Source organism: Rhea pennata, chromosome 5 (assembly GCF_028389875.1).
Source record: "Rhea pennata isolate bPtePen1 chromosome 5, bPtePen1.pri, whole genome shotgun sequence".
NCBI classification, from domain to species: domain Eukaryota; kingdom Metazoa; phylum Chordata; class Aves; order Rheiformes; family Rheidae; genus Rhea; species Rhea pennata.
Window position 1 is genome coordinate 52,355,632 of NC_084667.1, and position 13,061 is coordinate 52,368,692.

The window sequence follows — 13,061 nt, forward strand, 5'->3', positions numbered from 1 at the left end:
TGAATTTAAGCTGGGTATCTCTTACCTTTGTTTGAAGAACCCATAGGTTTCTCTGTTTCTTCCATGGAGTTTGACCCTTGAGAGGTGTTATCCTGACTGTCTTGTTGATGTTTCAGTTTTTGGGAGACTGATGGAGACACAACTGTTTCTGGGGATTCAGAATGCCATGCAGAACACTCTACTGTAGGCTTCAACCGCTCCCTTGTAGTCTCCTTCTTTGGCTTGATTAATTTGACTAAGGCTCTCGCTCCAATCCAGTGGTTTTTCCTGATAAAGTAGGTTTTGTGAATGGGATCATAAAATGCTTCTCCCCTCCCCCAAAAAAAACAAAGCAAAAAACAAAAAAAAAAAACCCCAAAACAAAAACAAACAAGCAAACAAAAAAACAAACATACCTTCCTAAAGTTTACTGCTCTGCTAAAACCATCCTACATTCTGAAGACTCAACACAAATTTCAGAGCTTGAGATTGGATTCTCTCCCAAAGTCAAAATTATTTTACAGAAATATGTCTTCAGCCATGCAAAACATGAGAAGGACAACTGTTCTCCCCCGCTAGAAATCAAAATTACACATATGGGCCCACACAAGACATTTTAACAACATGAAAAGCTCTACTACCTGAACAGGCTGAGAAGGGAAGAAGTGAAAGCTGCTTTAGAGATGATTTCTTCCCTTTCTAAGGGTATCAACCAGATCCATGTACAATGGAATTAGCATGGCTATTTTTTATTGTTCTTAATTTAATAATTTTAAAGTCTTTTCTCTCTGATGGACTCATTCTACCTGAAATAGCAGCTCTGGAAGCTCTACTGCTGCTTAGTCACTATATGGCAGTCCATCATTTCTTAGGGATGCTGACCTAGTGTTGGTGATGAAGCAGTTCCAAAATACAGGGGGGGTTGTTTGGTTTGCTTTTCTGCTTGCTTATCAAACAAAATAGATTGTTTTGTACAGGATGGTCAAACTACTCCCCACTGTGAGTAGGCAGAAACATGACCATTTACTGCTCTGCAAATTTTCACATTTAATAACCTCCATTAATTCAAACAGAGCTAACAGGCAGCAACTGAAAATATATATTCTGAGGCTCTGGCAAGAACGTTTAGTAATTGCTAGTTGACCCATAAGGTCAGAGTTATTTTAGCAGTTAACTGTTTCATGTGCCCCAATTCACAGAAACATGAACTCACGTATTTCTGGAACCATTTTCTGACTTGAGGCCCCAGAAACTGTACCTTCTGACATTCTTAAGCTTTCCTTAGTTATGAACAGACCTATTACTGAACTTGAGTGACATAATTTAACTGTGTAGCAATGTAGATTTAGATTTAAACCACCCCTCCCAGCAAAAAAAAAAAAAAAAAAAAAAAAAAAATTAATTTTCTATGAAGAGAAAGGATGAATGTGCATCTCTTAAGGCACCTGCCATGCCAGTCTATTCACTGTGATCAACCTGCAAGGGATGAGATGACAGTGGTCAGGACAAATTGGCTCTATTCTAATTAACATTGTTTCAGATTCTAATATGAAAATGTAGGACCACCTGTGAGGTACACTGCTCTGCATTAGCATAACCTAAAGCAGTTGCAACTAATTTAGGGATAGATTCCCAGAGTGAGAATGAAGACAGAAGTGGAGATACCACCATTTGTCCTTATTTCAGATAGTTTCAATTATCTCTAATTACAAAGAGGCCTTTCTCACCCTCACAAATCTATACATCAATAACAGAAAGGAATCCAAATGGGACTTACTTTTTTGGAGTAGGATCATAAAACTTATACTGATCCATTATCTTCTCCTCAAGTTTTTCCTTGTGTCTCCTTAAGGCATTTAATTTATCTCTGTGAAAGGAAAAGAGTATTTTGAACTGCCTGTATAAAGTTAAGCATGATCAAAAACCTGAAAACCAAAAGCCACAAGAAGAAATAAACTGAAGTACCTTCCTATTACAAGGCCATATGTAAGCCTCACAATCCTACTGAGACCATTCACTGACTGCTTAGGGAGGGCAAATGTAAAACCCCTCAAACTTGCTGATGAGTAATTTTTTTGGATCAGCAGGCATAAAAGGTGAAATAAAAATAGTAGATTAGTCATATCTTTTTTTTCCCAGTAACGAATGTCAAGGTTAATTCTGTTTTGTTTTTTGAAAATTTGTTTTTTTGTTTGTTGCTGATTCTTCATCCTCATTTGCAGATCACTGAGGAATTTCTTGGGGGGTTAAGATTTGTACTTGCTCAGTTTAAACTTTTTCTCTCTGATATAACTAGTTATTTTACACCTGTTCTGCTTACTCTATTGTAACTAGGGAAATTAATAACATTTTACCTTTTCAAAACTACTTTGATCACCTGCGAACAGTGTCAAAGCACTTTCCAAAGTGCCATGTAGGCTTACTGATTTTTCTTCACTATTTTATTAACACCCAGAGAGGATGACAGCAATCACAAAAGTAAGAATCTTCTTTCATCTAAGGAGCAGAGCTAATGCATCTCCAGCAAAAAACTATCAAACATCTGCATAAATATATGTGGGAGTATATTTGAACCATATTCAGTTGCTTTCAGCAAAGAATTTCTAACACTTCAACTGTGTTATCCAATACTGAAATAAAACTTTGTCAGTAATTTGTGTACCATTCTAAGGTGCTTGGACTAAAATTCTTAGAAATGCTTTTCTTCCTTTGTAGTGATAGAAGAAATTCACTGTAGTGAAAACAGGACTCTTTGTAAATATATGGTAGGTTTAAAAAGCATGTATTAAGTGTGTCACCTCGAGCGTCAGAGACAGCCTGATGTACGTTGAAACCTGAATCCTTTAGAAGAACATGAAAGGAAGCATTTTCTACAATCTAAATGACCAAAACTAAAGGAGTATAATTATTTGCTCTTCTCCAGTAATCTAGAATATAGAATGACTCTATAAGTGGTTTTAGCATTTCATTTTTTGTAATTAAGTTTTCCAGATTGGATCATCTGCATTGCTTGAAAAGAGCTGTGAATAAGATGTGCTGTTCAGGTGTCTCCTGAACATCCTATGTGGTAGACAATGCAAAGAAATTACCTAGGTTCTGCCCAATACATACATCTTCTTCTGAACATTCCCCCCTTCCAGTCAGGCATGAAGTAGACCTATCAGTCTTCAGCCTGTCCTCCTTTCACCTCATAGGGGAGTCATTTTGTATATTCAATTTTAAGGTTTCTTTAGGTTTCGCAAGCTAAATCTCCAGTTTCTTACATGTACTGTTTCTGCTCCTCATGATACTGCTCCTTGTTCTCCATGTTCTGCTCCAGCAACATCTGATTCTGCTGGCTCAGCATCTGAATCTGACTCAGGAGATGATGATTCTCTTCTTCCAGATTTCCCTTTAGACGTGATAGCAGCTGTTAAACAGAAAGACCGATGAGCCTCTTCTCTGCAACTGACTTCTCTGGAAGCATACCATAATTAAACTAACACAGTAACAGAACAACCTGGGAGACAAAACACTAAATTTTGGATTAAATGGGGTAAATGACTATATAGTCTGACCTGCTATTTACAATCAGCCAAAAACTTCACATTGAGAACATTAGCACTCTAACAGGAATCTAACAGTATACCTACTTAATAGCAACTCACCTCACAGTGGTTATCCAGCTTAGTCAGAGAGATATCCATGGACTGGTGCTGTTCTTTCAGCTCATCGTAGCGAGCCTGCCAACGATTCAGCTCTAGCTGAGAGTTGTTCAAGGAAGTTTTCAGCTCTTTAGTGTGAGAATGCAGCCCTTCATACTCTGCCTTTAGCTGGCTGTGCAAGAAATTCACCCTAAACATGAAGAAGGAAGGAGGCTTACAAATAATACTTCATAGAAAGTACCTCACATTCAAAAGGTCATACCATCAGTGTGCAGCTGTCACTAAATCTAAAATTAAGTTCCAAAGACTAATTTCTCAACACTTTAAAATTTATTATTGAGTAGATAATAAAATATTATAGAGAAGCAATAACAGCATTGTAAAATATAGCAGATCTACAACAGAATTAAAAGAAAAACAATTGAAACATGTTTGATACTTCCTCAATGCATAAGACAATACAAGTTTCCAAGGCACAATGCGTTTAAGAGCATTTTGATATAAAGCCAGCTCTATCTGGCACAAAAAAAGAATACTCAGAACATTATTTTTCTGATGTATGAAATATGAGCATTACTATGTCCTGCACTGTAAGATATTGTAATGTTATAAAATTATGCTGTAAGATTCTTTTAAAGTTTTTGATAAATTTAAAAATAACTACTATTCCCGAAGGCATAAAGTTAAACAGACATATAAATAGAAAAGACTAAATCCTATATCTACTGACAGATTGGCTTAATCTTCTTCTCTTCCAACACTGCAATTAACAATTTGCAGCACCTTCCCTTGTTGCCACTACAAAAAAAGACTCTAGTTGAGAAACGCAAGCCTGAGGGAACCTTGTTCGCAAAGCTGCGGTGCTTTAAAGTATGACCAAACTTAACAGGTGATTTTTAAACATTATTCAATCTGACATTGTTTGTACTTGTCATGACTATGGCACCTTATTTATTCCAAACTTTTTCTTAAAACATTTTCTTAGTATGAGCCGTGGCACTGTAATGACCAGTGCCCCAGCAGGGGTATGTGTGAGGGTGTTATATTTTACTGTTGTGTAATGTAAACTTTGAGGCTAGCTTACCAAAGTGTTTTAACATGAACAAACACCAACATTAATTTCAAGAATTAAAGAATACTGTGTAAAAAAACATAATACAGTTTTCCTTACAAGAGGAAAATTGGGTAGGAATCATTTCACACAGCTCGAGATTTTGGTGAGTCTTGGGCATTTGTAGTTCTACTTAAAGACAAACTCTTGAAAACAAATGATTGCAGAATCATACAGCTTGTGAACTGAACTACAAGTGGCAGTTTTTCTTGAATGAGCAAAAGTCTCAGAAACAGACCATGCCTGAAGCACTGAATAGTAACATTTGTTGACAGTATCCATGAAGCTGATCATCTACAATGAGTTAAATGAAACAAACTAAATAAAACAGATGTTAAGAGAAATGAACAGATATCCTGAAGCTGTAGTAACACAGAACAAAGCAACTGTGTATTTTGCATAACTGACTTTTTAATAATATACACAAGAATTTGGCAAGGATGTCATACCTGTCAAGTTCCTCCCTCAGCTTCTGATTTTCCCCAGTGGTTATTGCATTTGTTCTCCTTTCTTGTTGCAGAATCTCTCTCTCAGTTTTCAAAACCATTTCCAGCTCTTCCAGTTCTGCCTTATGTTTCACTAAACTGCTGTATCTACAAAAGAGTAAGCACATTCTTAGCTTTCATTCATGTATTTTTCTTCTTCTAGTTGAAGATAATTTTAATAGATGATACTACAACCAACAGAAATTTTATTTTCTGTCTGTTCGGTTTTGTACAGATTCATGTGGTTAAAAATCCACCAAGGCTGAAGAATTCCACTGTGTGGATAGAAGTCATCTTAATCTATAAGCCCAGATGGAGGTTTTTATGTACAAAAAAGAATGCAATTGTCAGAACTTTGTTTCATCTTCAGATTCTGATCATTCGATTGAAAGCATACGACTCCCTGGCGTGGAGAGAAACTGCATCATTTAACTGAGTCCTTGTTCATAAACAATTATCAGTGGCAGGTTTCAAGATGACTTAAAAGTATACTCTACACAGACAACAAGGACAATATCAGTAAGGGGTGACAGAGAAACACCCACAAGCAGGGGTTGACCTAGCTGCTTGAGTGGCTCTACTTTTCACCACTGAGAGATCCAAGGGCAGCACGGGTGTTTGTGCCTGGGCCTCAACAGGACAGGGCTCTATCAGTTACCTGGCTTATTCAGTTTGTGTACAAGTCATTGACAGCAGGGACTGGCGCAGAGAGAGCACGCAGGTGCTTTCAACTGTATTTTAAATTTCCTAACTGCAGAAATGGTGGCACAACTTTGCCGATACTTGGCACAGGCATAGGTTAGGTGGGCTCAGCCTCCCTGAGGAGCTACTGTGCCTGTGTTCAGAAATTACTGCACAGTGTCAAGTGGGTTGAGGTCACTTTCTAAAATAGCAAGCTGTTCTCAGAAGATTTTGTCCTCTAGTGGCCTCTGTCAGAGAATGCACTCATCCACACAAACAGCAGAAACCACTGGCAACACTGGTGCAGAGAAGGTCAAACTCACCAGTACATTTGCCTGTGACAGTGATAAAAGGATACTGCCCTAAAATATGCCTGGGCAGAGCTACCTATGCCACTCACAGAAGACTCATTTTAAGCAATTTTGAAACAGCAACCCAACAAGAGAGACAGCAATACTAGAAAAAGTTTAACAAACATTGTCTGCACTTGTCCAGCCAGCCACTGGTTGACTTGTCTTAGCAGAGATGAATGCAGAGCACAGTCACTCTGGCCACTGAGACTTCAAAACAGAAAAGAAAAGTAGCAGAGATCACCAAGTACACTGGCTCCTGCCAACTTGTTTTTCTTTTAGGCTACCATTCCCTTCATCCCAGAGTCATATTATAGCCTGTCCCAAATTCCAGTCCATTGAACAGCCACACAGAAAAGTACCTGTCTCCCAAACAAAAGCTGCTTTTTACTATTCATTCCCAGTGGTAGCAGTGGAGTTTAATTAACTTTATTTATTTGTTTTTTTTCCTTCATTCAGCTCCAGGACATTTCAAATTCAATGTCCATACAACAAATGGAAGAACCTGAAAGCAGATGAAGGTTTCACATCCAGCTCCCAAAAGGATTTTTCAAACAAGACATTGTGCCAATCCAGAGTCTGAGAAGACAAACTCCACAGTCAGTACCTTGGCAGAACTTACCTTGGCATTCTCTGTAGGAACTCTGCTGGAAACGCTTTCATCATTTCCCTTTGATACAGCTCCTCTGTTCATTTTTAAAAATAATCAGAAGGCTTGGGTTGGGTAATGAGGACTACTTAGAAGGAAGCAGCATACTGATCCAGTTCTACAGCTTGGCCCAGCTCCTCATACTGCCTTTGAGCATGGGAACTCCTGCTGTGGACCACAGCTGCTCCCTTAGACATTAGGGGATAGATATGAAATTAGAAATCATCTGCAAGAACGCAGATGATCCTCCATCGCCAGAGCCGTAGTGAAATCCCTAAGCAAAATTTATTGTAGACTGGATTCAGCCAAGAGGCTTACTATTTGAGCAGGATTACACAAATTGATAAGTATGAAAATACCACTGCAATGAGAGGTTTTGTCAATAGGCAAGGTTACCAAACCTATAGGCTAGTCAACATTCATGCTCACTCCATTTCTTTAGCATCAGCCTCAGGCAAATGGGAAGAGGGTTTTTAAAAATATTTCCTTATAGATGTAAATAAAATACATTTTGGCTCTGACACAATCCATTCCCAGACTTGAACAGCCATATTCCTCCTTACTCCTGTTTCAACTGCCGTTTTTGACTTTCATCCCTTCTACTGCTCTGTTTGGAGAGATGTTACAGGTGGATATTTGTGACTGAGAAAATTTAAAAAATGTTCAACTATGATAGGAAGCATGTAGCAAAAGGAATCCATAAATATGATCTGCAGACAGCACTGCTAACATAATAATGCAAATCCCTGCAATATATAACCTGCACAGCAGGGATTCTCTTTTTCTACTGGGATGAGTTTTTCTGGTGTTTGTCCAGGATTATAGACCTGTTCAGCGCAAGTTCAGCCCTGACGAGGCCACATCAAGTACTGCATCCAGTTCTGGTCTCCCCAGTGCGTGAGACATGGAACTACTGGAGAGAGTCCAGCCTAGGGCTACAGAGATGATCAGAGGACTGGAGCATCTACCCTACGAGGAACAGCTGTGAGAGCTGGGCCTCTTCAGCCTGGGGAAGACTGAGGGGGGGGATCTTATCAATGTGTGTAAGTACCTGAAGGGAGGGTGCCAAGGGGACGGGGACAAACTCTTTTCAGCTGTCCCATGTGACAGGACAAGAGGCAATGGGCAGAAATTGAAGCACAGCAAGTTCTGCCTGAACGTGAGGTGGAATTTCTTCACTGTGAGAGTGGCAGAGCACTGGAACAGGTTGCCCAGAGAGGCTGTGGAGTCTCCTTCTCTGGAGATATTCAAAACCTGCCTGGATGCAACCCTGTCTAACATGCTCTAGGTGACCCTGCTTGAGCAGGGGGGTTGGACTAGATGATCTCCAGAGGTCCCTTCCAACCTCAACCATTCTGTGACTCTGTGAAGTCAAAAACTGCTCCAGGGTCTGCCAATCAACCATAGCTAGTAAGCTGTTATCTCCCCTTGGAAACATGCAATATTTAAAGCAATTTAAAAATGAAGGTAAAAGTATCCAGCTTTCCTCTATTAACTTAGGCAGCCAACTGAACATTGCAAAGTAAAGAAACCGCTATTAATGGTAAATGGCTCTAACATACTAACTTTCCTTTTCTTAAGTCAAACCCACATGTTTGTGGTTTGCTTGACTGTGACAGGCCATTTCAGTACTGTGACGCACAACCTATTATTAAATCCACAACGCAGTACTAAGACTGTGTAGATATAGTTGAAGGAGGTTTAATGAAGTTTAGTCAGGTGCAGAAAACACTTTGTGGTATCAAAAGCATCAATGTGAGTTGCACAAACCTTACGGATCCTGGCTGTACACAGCATTAGCAGGCCACAAGCTAACTTATAACTATAGCTGCTGTGGATTTTTCTATATGAGCTGCAATCACAGGTTTCTGCAGGATTGCAGTCCTGCCATAAGCAACAGAACATGCTGTCACCAACTGAGAAAAACAGACTGCTTTGGTGTCTGGGACAAGCAAAGCCCATCTTGCTCAGACACTGCACAGGCCAGCTGCTTAGCTGTACTCAGCTGTTCTGGAAACATTTAGTGGGTGGTATATTCTAGCTGAAGGTAGAAGTGAGAGATTTCATCCTAGCACCAAAATGCCACTGAATGGCAGAAGAAAACAAACAGTTCTCTTCCAGCTGCTTTTCAACTTTCTCCCCTCTGCCCTTCTCAGCCATTTGAACACAGATAGTACATTGGAGGGTGGGGGTGGGAGGGGAGCAGGGAAAGAGTAATTTGTCTCTTCCTCCCTCCACCCACCCCGACAGTCAAATGGAGACACAGGCTGTCCTTGACAAGCATCTTCCAGACTGACCTGTTGAGGAGAACACTGCACTCTTAAAACTACCAAAAGATCAGCCTGCTCAGAGTAAACAGAAAATCACCATCTGTTCCCCTGCAGTATTTCTCACTGGCAGTCACACCTCAGTAAGATGGAATCCAAATCGTTAATGTTCATGATAGTGGTCTGAAGACTTATCACTAAAGAGAACCTATTTTTCAGAAAACCATTGTCTTCTCATGCTACAACTGTTTAATAAGTAGTACTCAGGAGAAGAAGGAACCCAGCAAACTACACCTACACACCACAGTGTAATGTTCTTGAGCAAAGCCTGCATCAATGACAACCATTAATCAGTCTGAGTCTACTTGGTAAGCATGAACAGTGTCTGTGTAATCACTTACATCTCATTATTTAGTTGACAGCCAAGCAGCTGTCCTGTCAAACAGCCTCAGTGGATATTTTCATCACAACAGGTTTATTTCTGTACTTTATCAAAATCTGCAGAACACTGTATTGCCAGTTCCTTTCGGTTTGGGAAAGTTCAGCACTAGTTTTTAATCCACCCTCAAAGATCACCACTGAGTTACACTTGAACATTGACCCAACTTGGGGTCTTGCATAAAAACACTCAACCTAAAAAACAGATATTTGGGGGAAAATAATTGAAATGGTTAAAAAAAATAGTTCTGATGAGTATGCAGAATAGCCTTTATGTTGTAGTGTATTATTTATACCATTACATTCAAGCACAACCATCAGAAAATGACACTTACTAGAAACTGAACAATAAACTGATTAATCTGATTTCACAGTTCAAAAAATGTGAAAAATCCTGAAACAAAAGCCTTAGATTGTGAGAACTAGAAGGAAATAAATAATACATCACTGTTTCATATCCGGCTCAATATGGCTTCCTTCGGCCAGCCTCTTTGGCCATGAGTGATGCCAGATATGATCATCAATGATTTATATTGTTTCTCGTATCACTCACACTTAGGTAATTAGTTAGCTGACTAAGAGATCTTATTGTATGATGAGAAAAGTATCACATGATAGGACTGAGAAATTCTTTTTAAGGATATGTGTTATTACAGCCTAGATCCTTAAATATAGTAAAGGTCTTTAAGCTACTTCTAACAATGTATACCCTAAAGACCCTCTTTGCTAAATATCATCAGAAGTCATCCACGGTCTGCCACCTTCGCAGGTCTGAAATATTTAATCTCCTAATGCCAACAAAAATTAAAGACATTTTGTCAAGATAACATCTTACTATAATAAAACAGTAATTTTTGTTTATAATTGGAGAGGAAAATTTAAGACTAACATTTTGGCTACATAACTTCCCTGGGCATTGAACAGTGAGCATACCTTTCTCCCAGACCTTTATGTTCCAGATCCAGGTTTTTGTGTAATGTTTTCAGGCAGCTGTGCTGGTTTATTAGCATTTCATATTCCGTAGACTGCCGTTCATGCAGCGAAGCAAGGTGTTCATGATCCTGAAGCAATGATTCATATTCAGCTTTTAACTGCTCCTTCTGTTTCAGCAGATTTTCATTTTCATTTTCCTTGGCTGTCTGCTGATTTTGGAGTAAAGCATTCTGGGCCATCAGTGAAGCACTCTGAGAGCTGAGGGTTGAATTTTCTACCTAAAGTTTCTCAAATAAAAAGCAAGCATATTTATTTACACTTACCAGTACATATAAGGAGCATGCAATAAGTTTATATCTGCATACAATTAATCAAAGATACACCGCTTTATAGACTTAAGACATTTATGAACACTTAGGCATCATCTCAGCATAGAAATATGCACCATACAGAGTCACGCTAGCAAGAGTTTCAGTGCATCAGGATAACGTCCAAACTGTAATGACACTGTTATACCAGCAGATACTCTTCAATCTGAAGGCTCAGGGGAACTGGAACACTTGCAACCCAACTATATCTCAAACATCACGTAGAGAAGCCAAAGTTGTTCCATGTTTGTGTATAATTGAATGAAAACTACTACAGTTCACACCACTGTCTGCGGGGGCAGCAGTCCTAACAAGTTTGGTTTGAGTAGATGCACAGTGCTCCAGTTTTACATGTTATTATTCTGTTTCACTTGCAGGTGAGAATTAAGTTAAAAGAACCAAAAGCTATGTGAACTGCAGGGTTGCAAAGCCAGAAGAAAGTGAAATCTGGACAATATGAAAACTAGTGCTAATCCAAATTTGTCTTTTAAAAATTTTCTTTCTTGAGCTAAATTAGTCTTTTCGGAATTAAAATGACGTTTAAGGGTAATTGCTTCTCACACGCAACTTGGACATTTTGTTTGAAACTGATCTGAACCCATTGCAACAATGTTTCTTGGGATTTGACTTGTGTCCTATTCCCATTTCTTCCAAGCTCTTTCACAGACATAGCACTAACAGAAAAAAAGAGCAAAGACTTTTACTGCAGCTTCTAGAACAACAGATCTAGATTCTGTTGCATTATTAGTTCATTTTAAAAAATGGTCTCAAATAATTACCTTTTTCATAAAGATAAACCTAGAAAGAAGTCAGTTTCTCTCCTAGCTTGGAGAAATTCAGATCTCAATCTAAGCTCTACTTTAAGGGCCTCATCTTTATGTAAGTGTATCAACCAACATCTTCTTGTCAGTTGCCATTCTCCACGCTACAATAATGAAATCCAGTCTACTGGCAAAAAAACGCAGGGTTATTCTGACCTGGAGTTTGGCTGTCTGTGTCTGCAGAGCAGTGTTATGCTCCTGAAGGAAGACATTTTGCTTCTGTAGTGTCAGGATCTGATTGTTGAAGGAGACATTCTGCATTTCCAAGTGCTTCAGCTGCTCTTTAAGCAGCTGCTTCTCAGTATGCAGGGCAGCATTCTAAAAGAGATGGGATTGAAAGGAGGTAATATGAAATGAAACAGCTGTTCTGATCATTCAGAGTCTTATCAAAGGTGAGAACCAATTAGCAACGATCCTTGCAAAAAATGTGCAAGAGGAAATTCTTCCCAGCATTAAATGAAGGTAAGACAGATATTAAACACAAAGTTCAAACACAGGGTTCATTCCCACAGAGATGCTATACAACACAGATATACTATTAAAGCTTCACGTGGTCCAAAGAGATGTCTGAGGAATTTGGTAGACTTGAGTGCTCAAAAAGCCCACCAGATTCCAACATCCTGAAAAACAGGTCCTAGCAATCCACTAGTCACAAGGAGCTGGTCACAAGGGAAGTCTGAGGGATAACAGAAAATGGAAGAAGGCTTACATTCCTTTCCAATTCAATTGCCCTGTCTTTCAGTTTCAGAAGCTCCATGGTAGCTTCTCGGTGTCCTGTTTCTAATTTCTCCTTCATTTGGTGATCAGGAGTAAGTTTCTCTGCAGAACACTTCAGTGAATTCTGAGCACATTGCCCATCCTGTTGGGTCTGCTTGAGTGCATCGAAGTCCTTCTTTACCTGTAAAGCCAACAAGGAACAAACTTTACAACTGATTCAACACTGGGATTTTATAAAAATAATGATGTAATTTGCAGTTCCTCTTTTGCACTGTAAGCATTTAAAGGGATTCAAGAATTGTCACCCTTGCTTCACAGATTGGGAAACTGCGGCAGACAGGTGAAGGAACCTGGGTCTCCAGGCCGGCAGTCAGGCACTCCTTGACTCAAGCTCACTGTCACTTAGCAAAGAGGTTATCCTTGGTGATAAGTTTCAACTGCAGTCTGCCTTGCTTCAGTCTATACTTTCATTGAAGAAAATGCCAAGAACCCATGGCCATAAAAAAACATGGGGAAACAGAGATTGCAAACAGCAGTTACTTAAAAAAACTCCTGCCCTGGATCACAGCCCAAGAATTTTGCCAAGATCAGTGCTATTTTATACAATGGGGCAGGAGA

General features: G+C 39.3%; 1 protein-coding gene across 5 annotated transcripts in view; it reads right to left on the bottom strand.

The window, feature by feature from the left end:
* The window catches only part of CCDC88C (coiled-coil domain containing 88C), a 97,857-nt gene that overhangs the window by 11,110 nt on the left and 73,686 nt on the right, over positions 1–13,061 (bottom strand). For all 5 annotated transcript variants that reach the window (XM_062576125.1, XM_062576124.1, XM_062576126.1 and 2 more), the window contains exons 18-25: positions 12,436–12,624; positions 11,883–12,044; positions 10,538–10,815; positions 5,184–5,327; positions 3,627–3,813; positions 3,243–3,388; positions 1,757–1,846; positions 26–267 (exon numbers count right to left, since the gene is read on the bottom strand). In XM_062576125.1, coding sequence (XP_062432109.1) covers positions 26–267; positions 1,757–1,846; positions 3,243–3,388; positions 3,627–3,813; positions 5,184–5,327; positions 10,538–10,815; positions 11,883–12,044; positions 12,436–12,624 — 1,438 coding nt within the window. The remainder of the gene's footprint in view (positions 1–25; positions 268–1,756; positions 1,847–3,242; positions 3,389–3,626; positions 3,814–5,183; positions 5,328–10,537; positions 10,816–11,882; positions 12,045–12,435; positions 12,625–13,061) is intronic.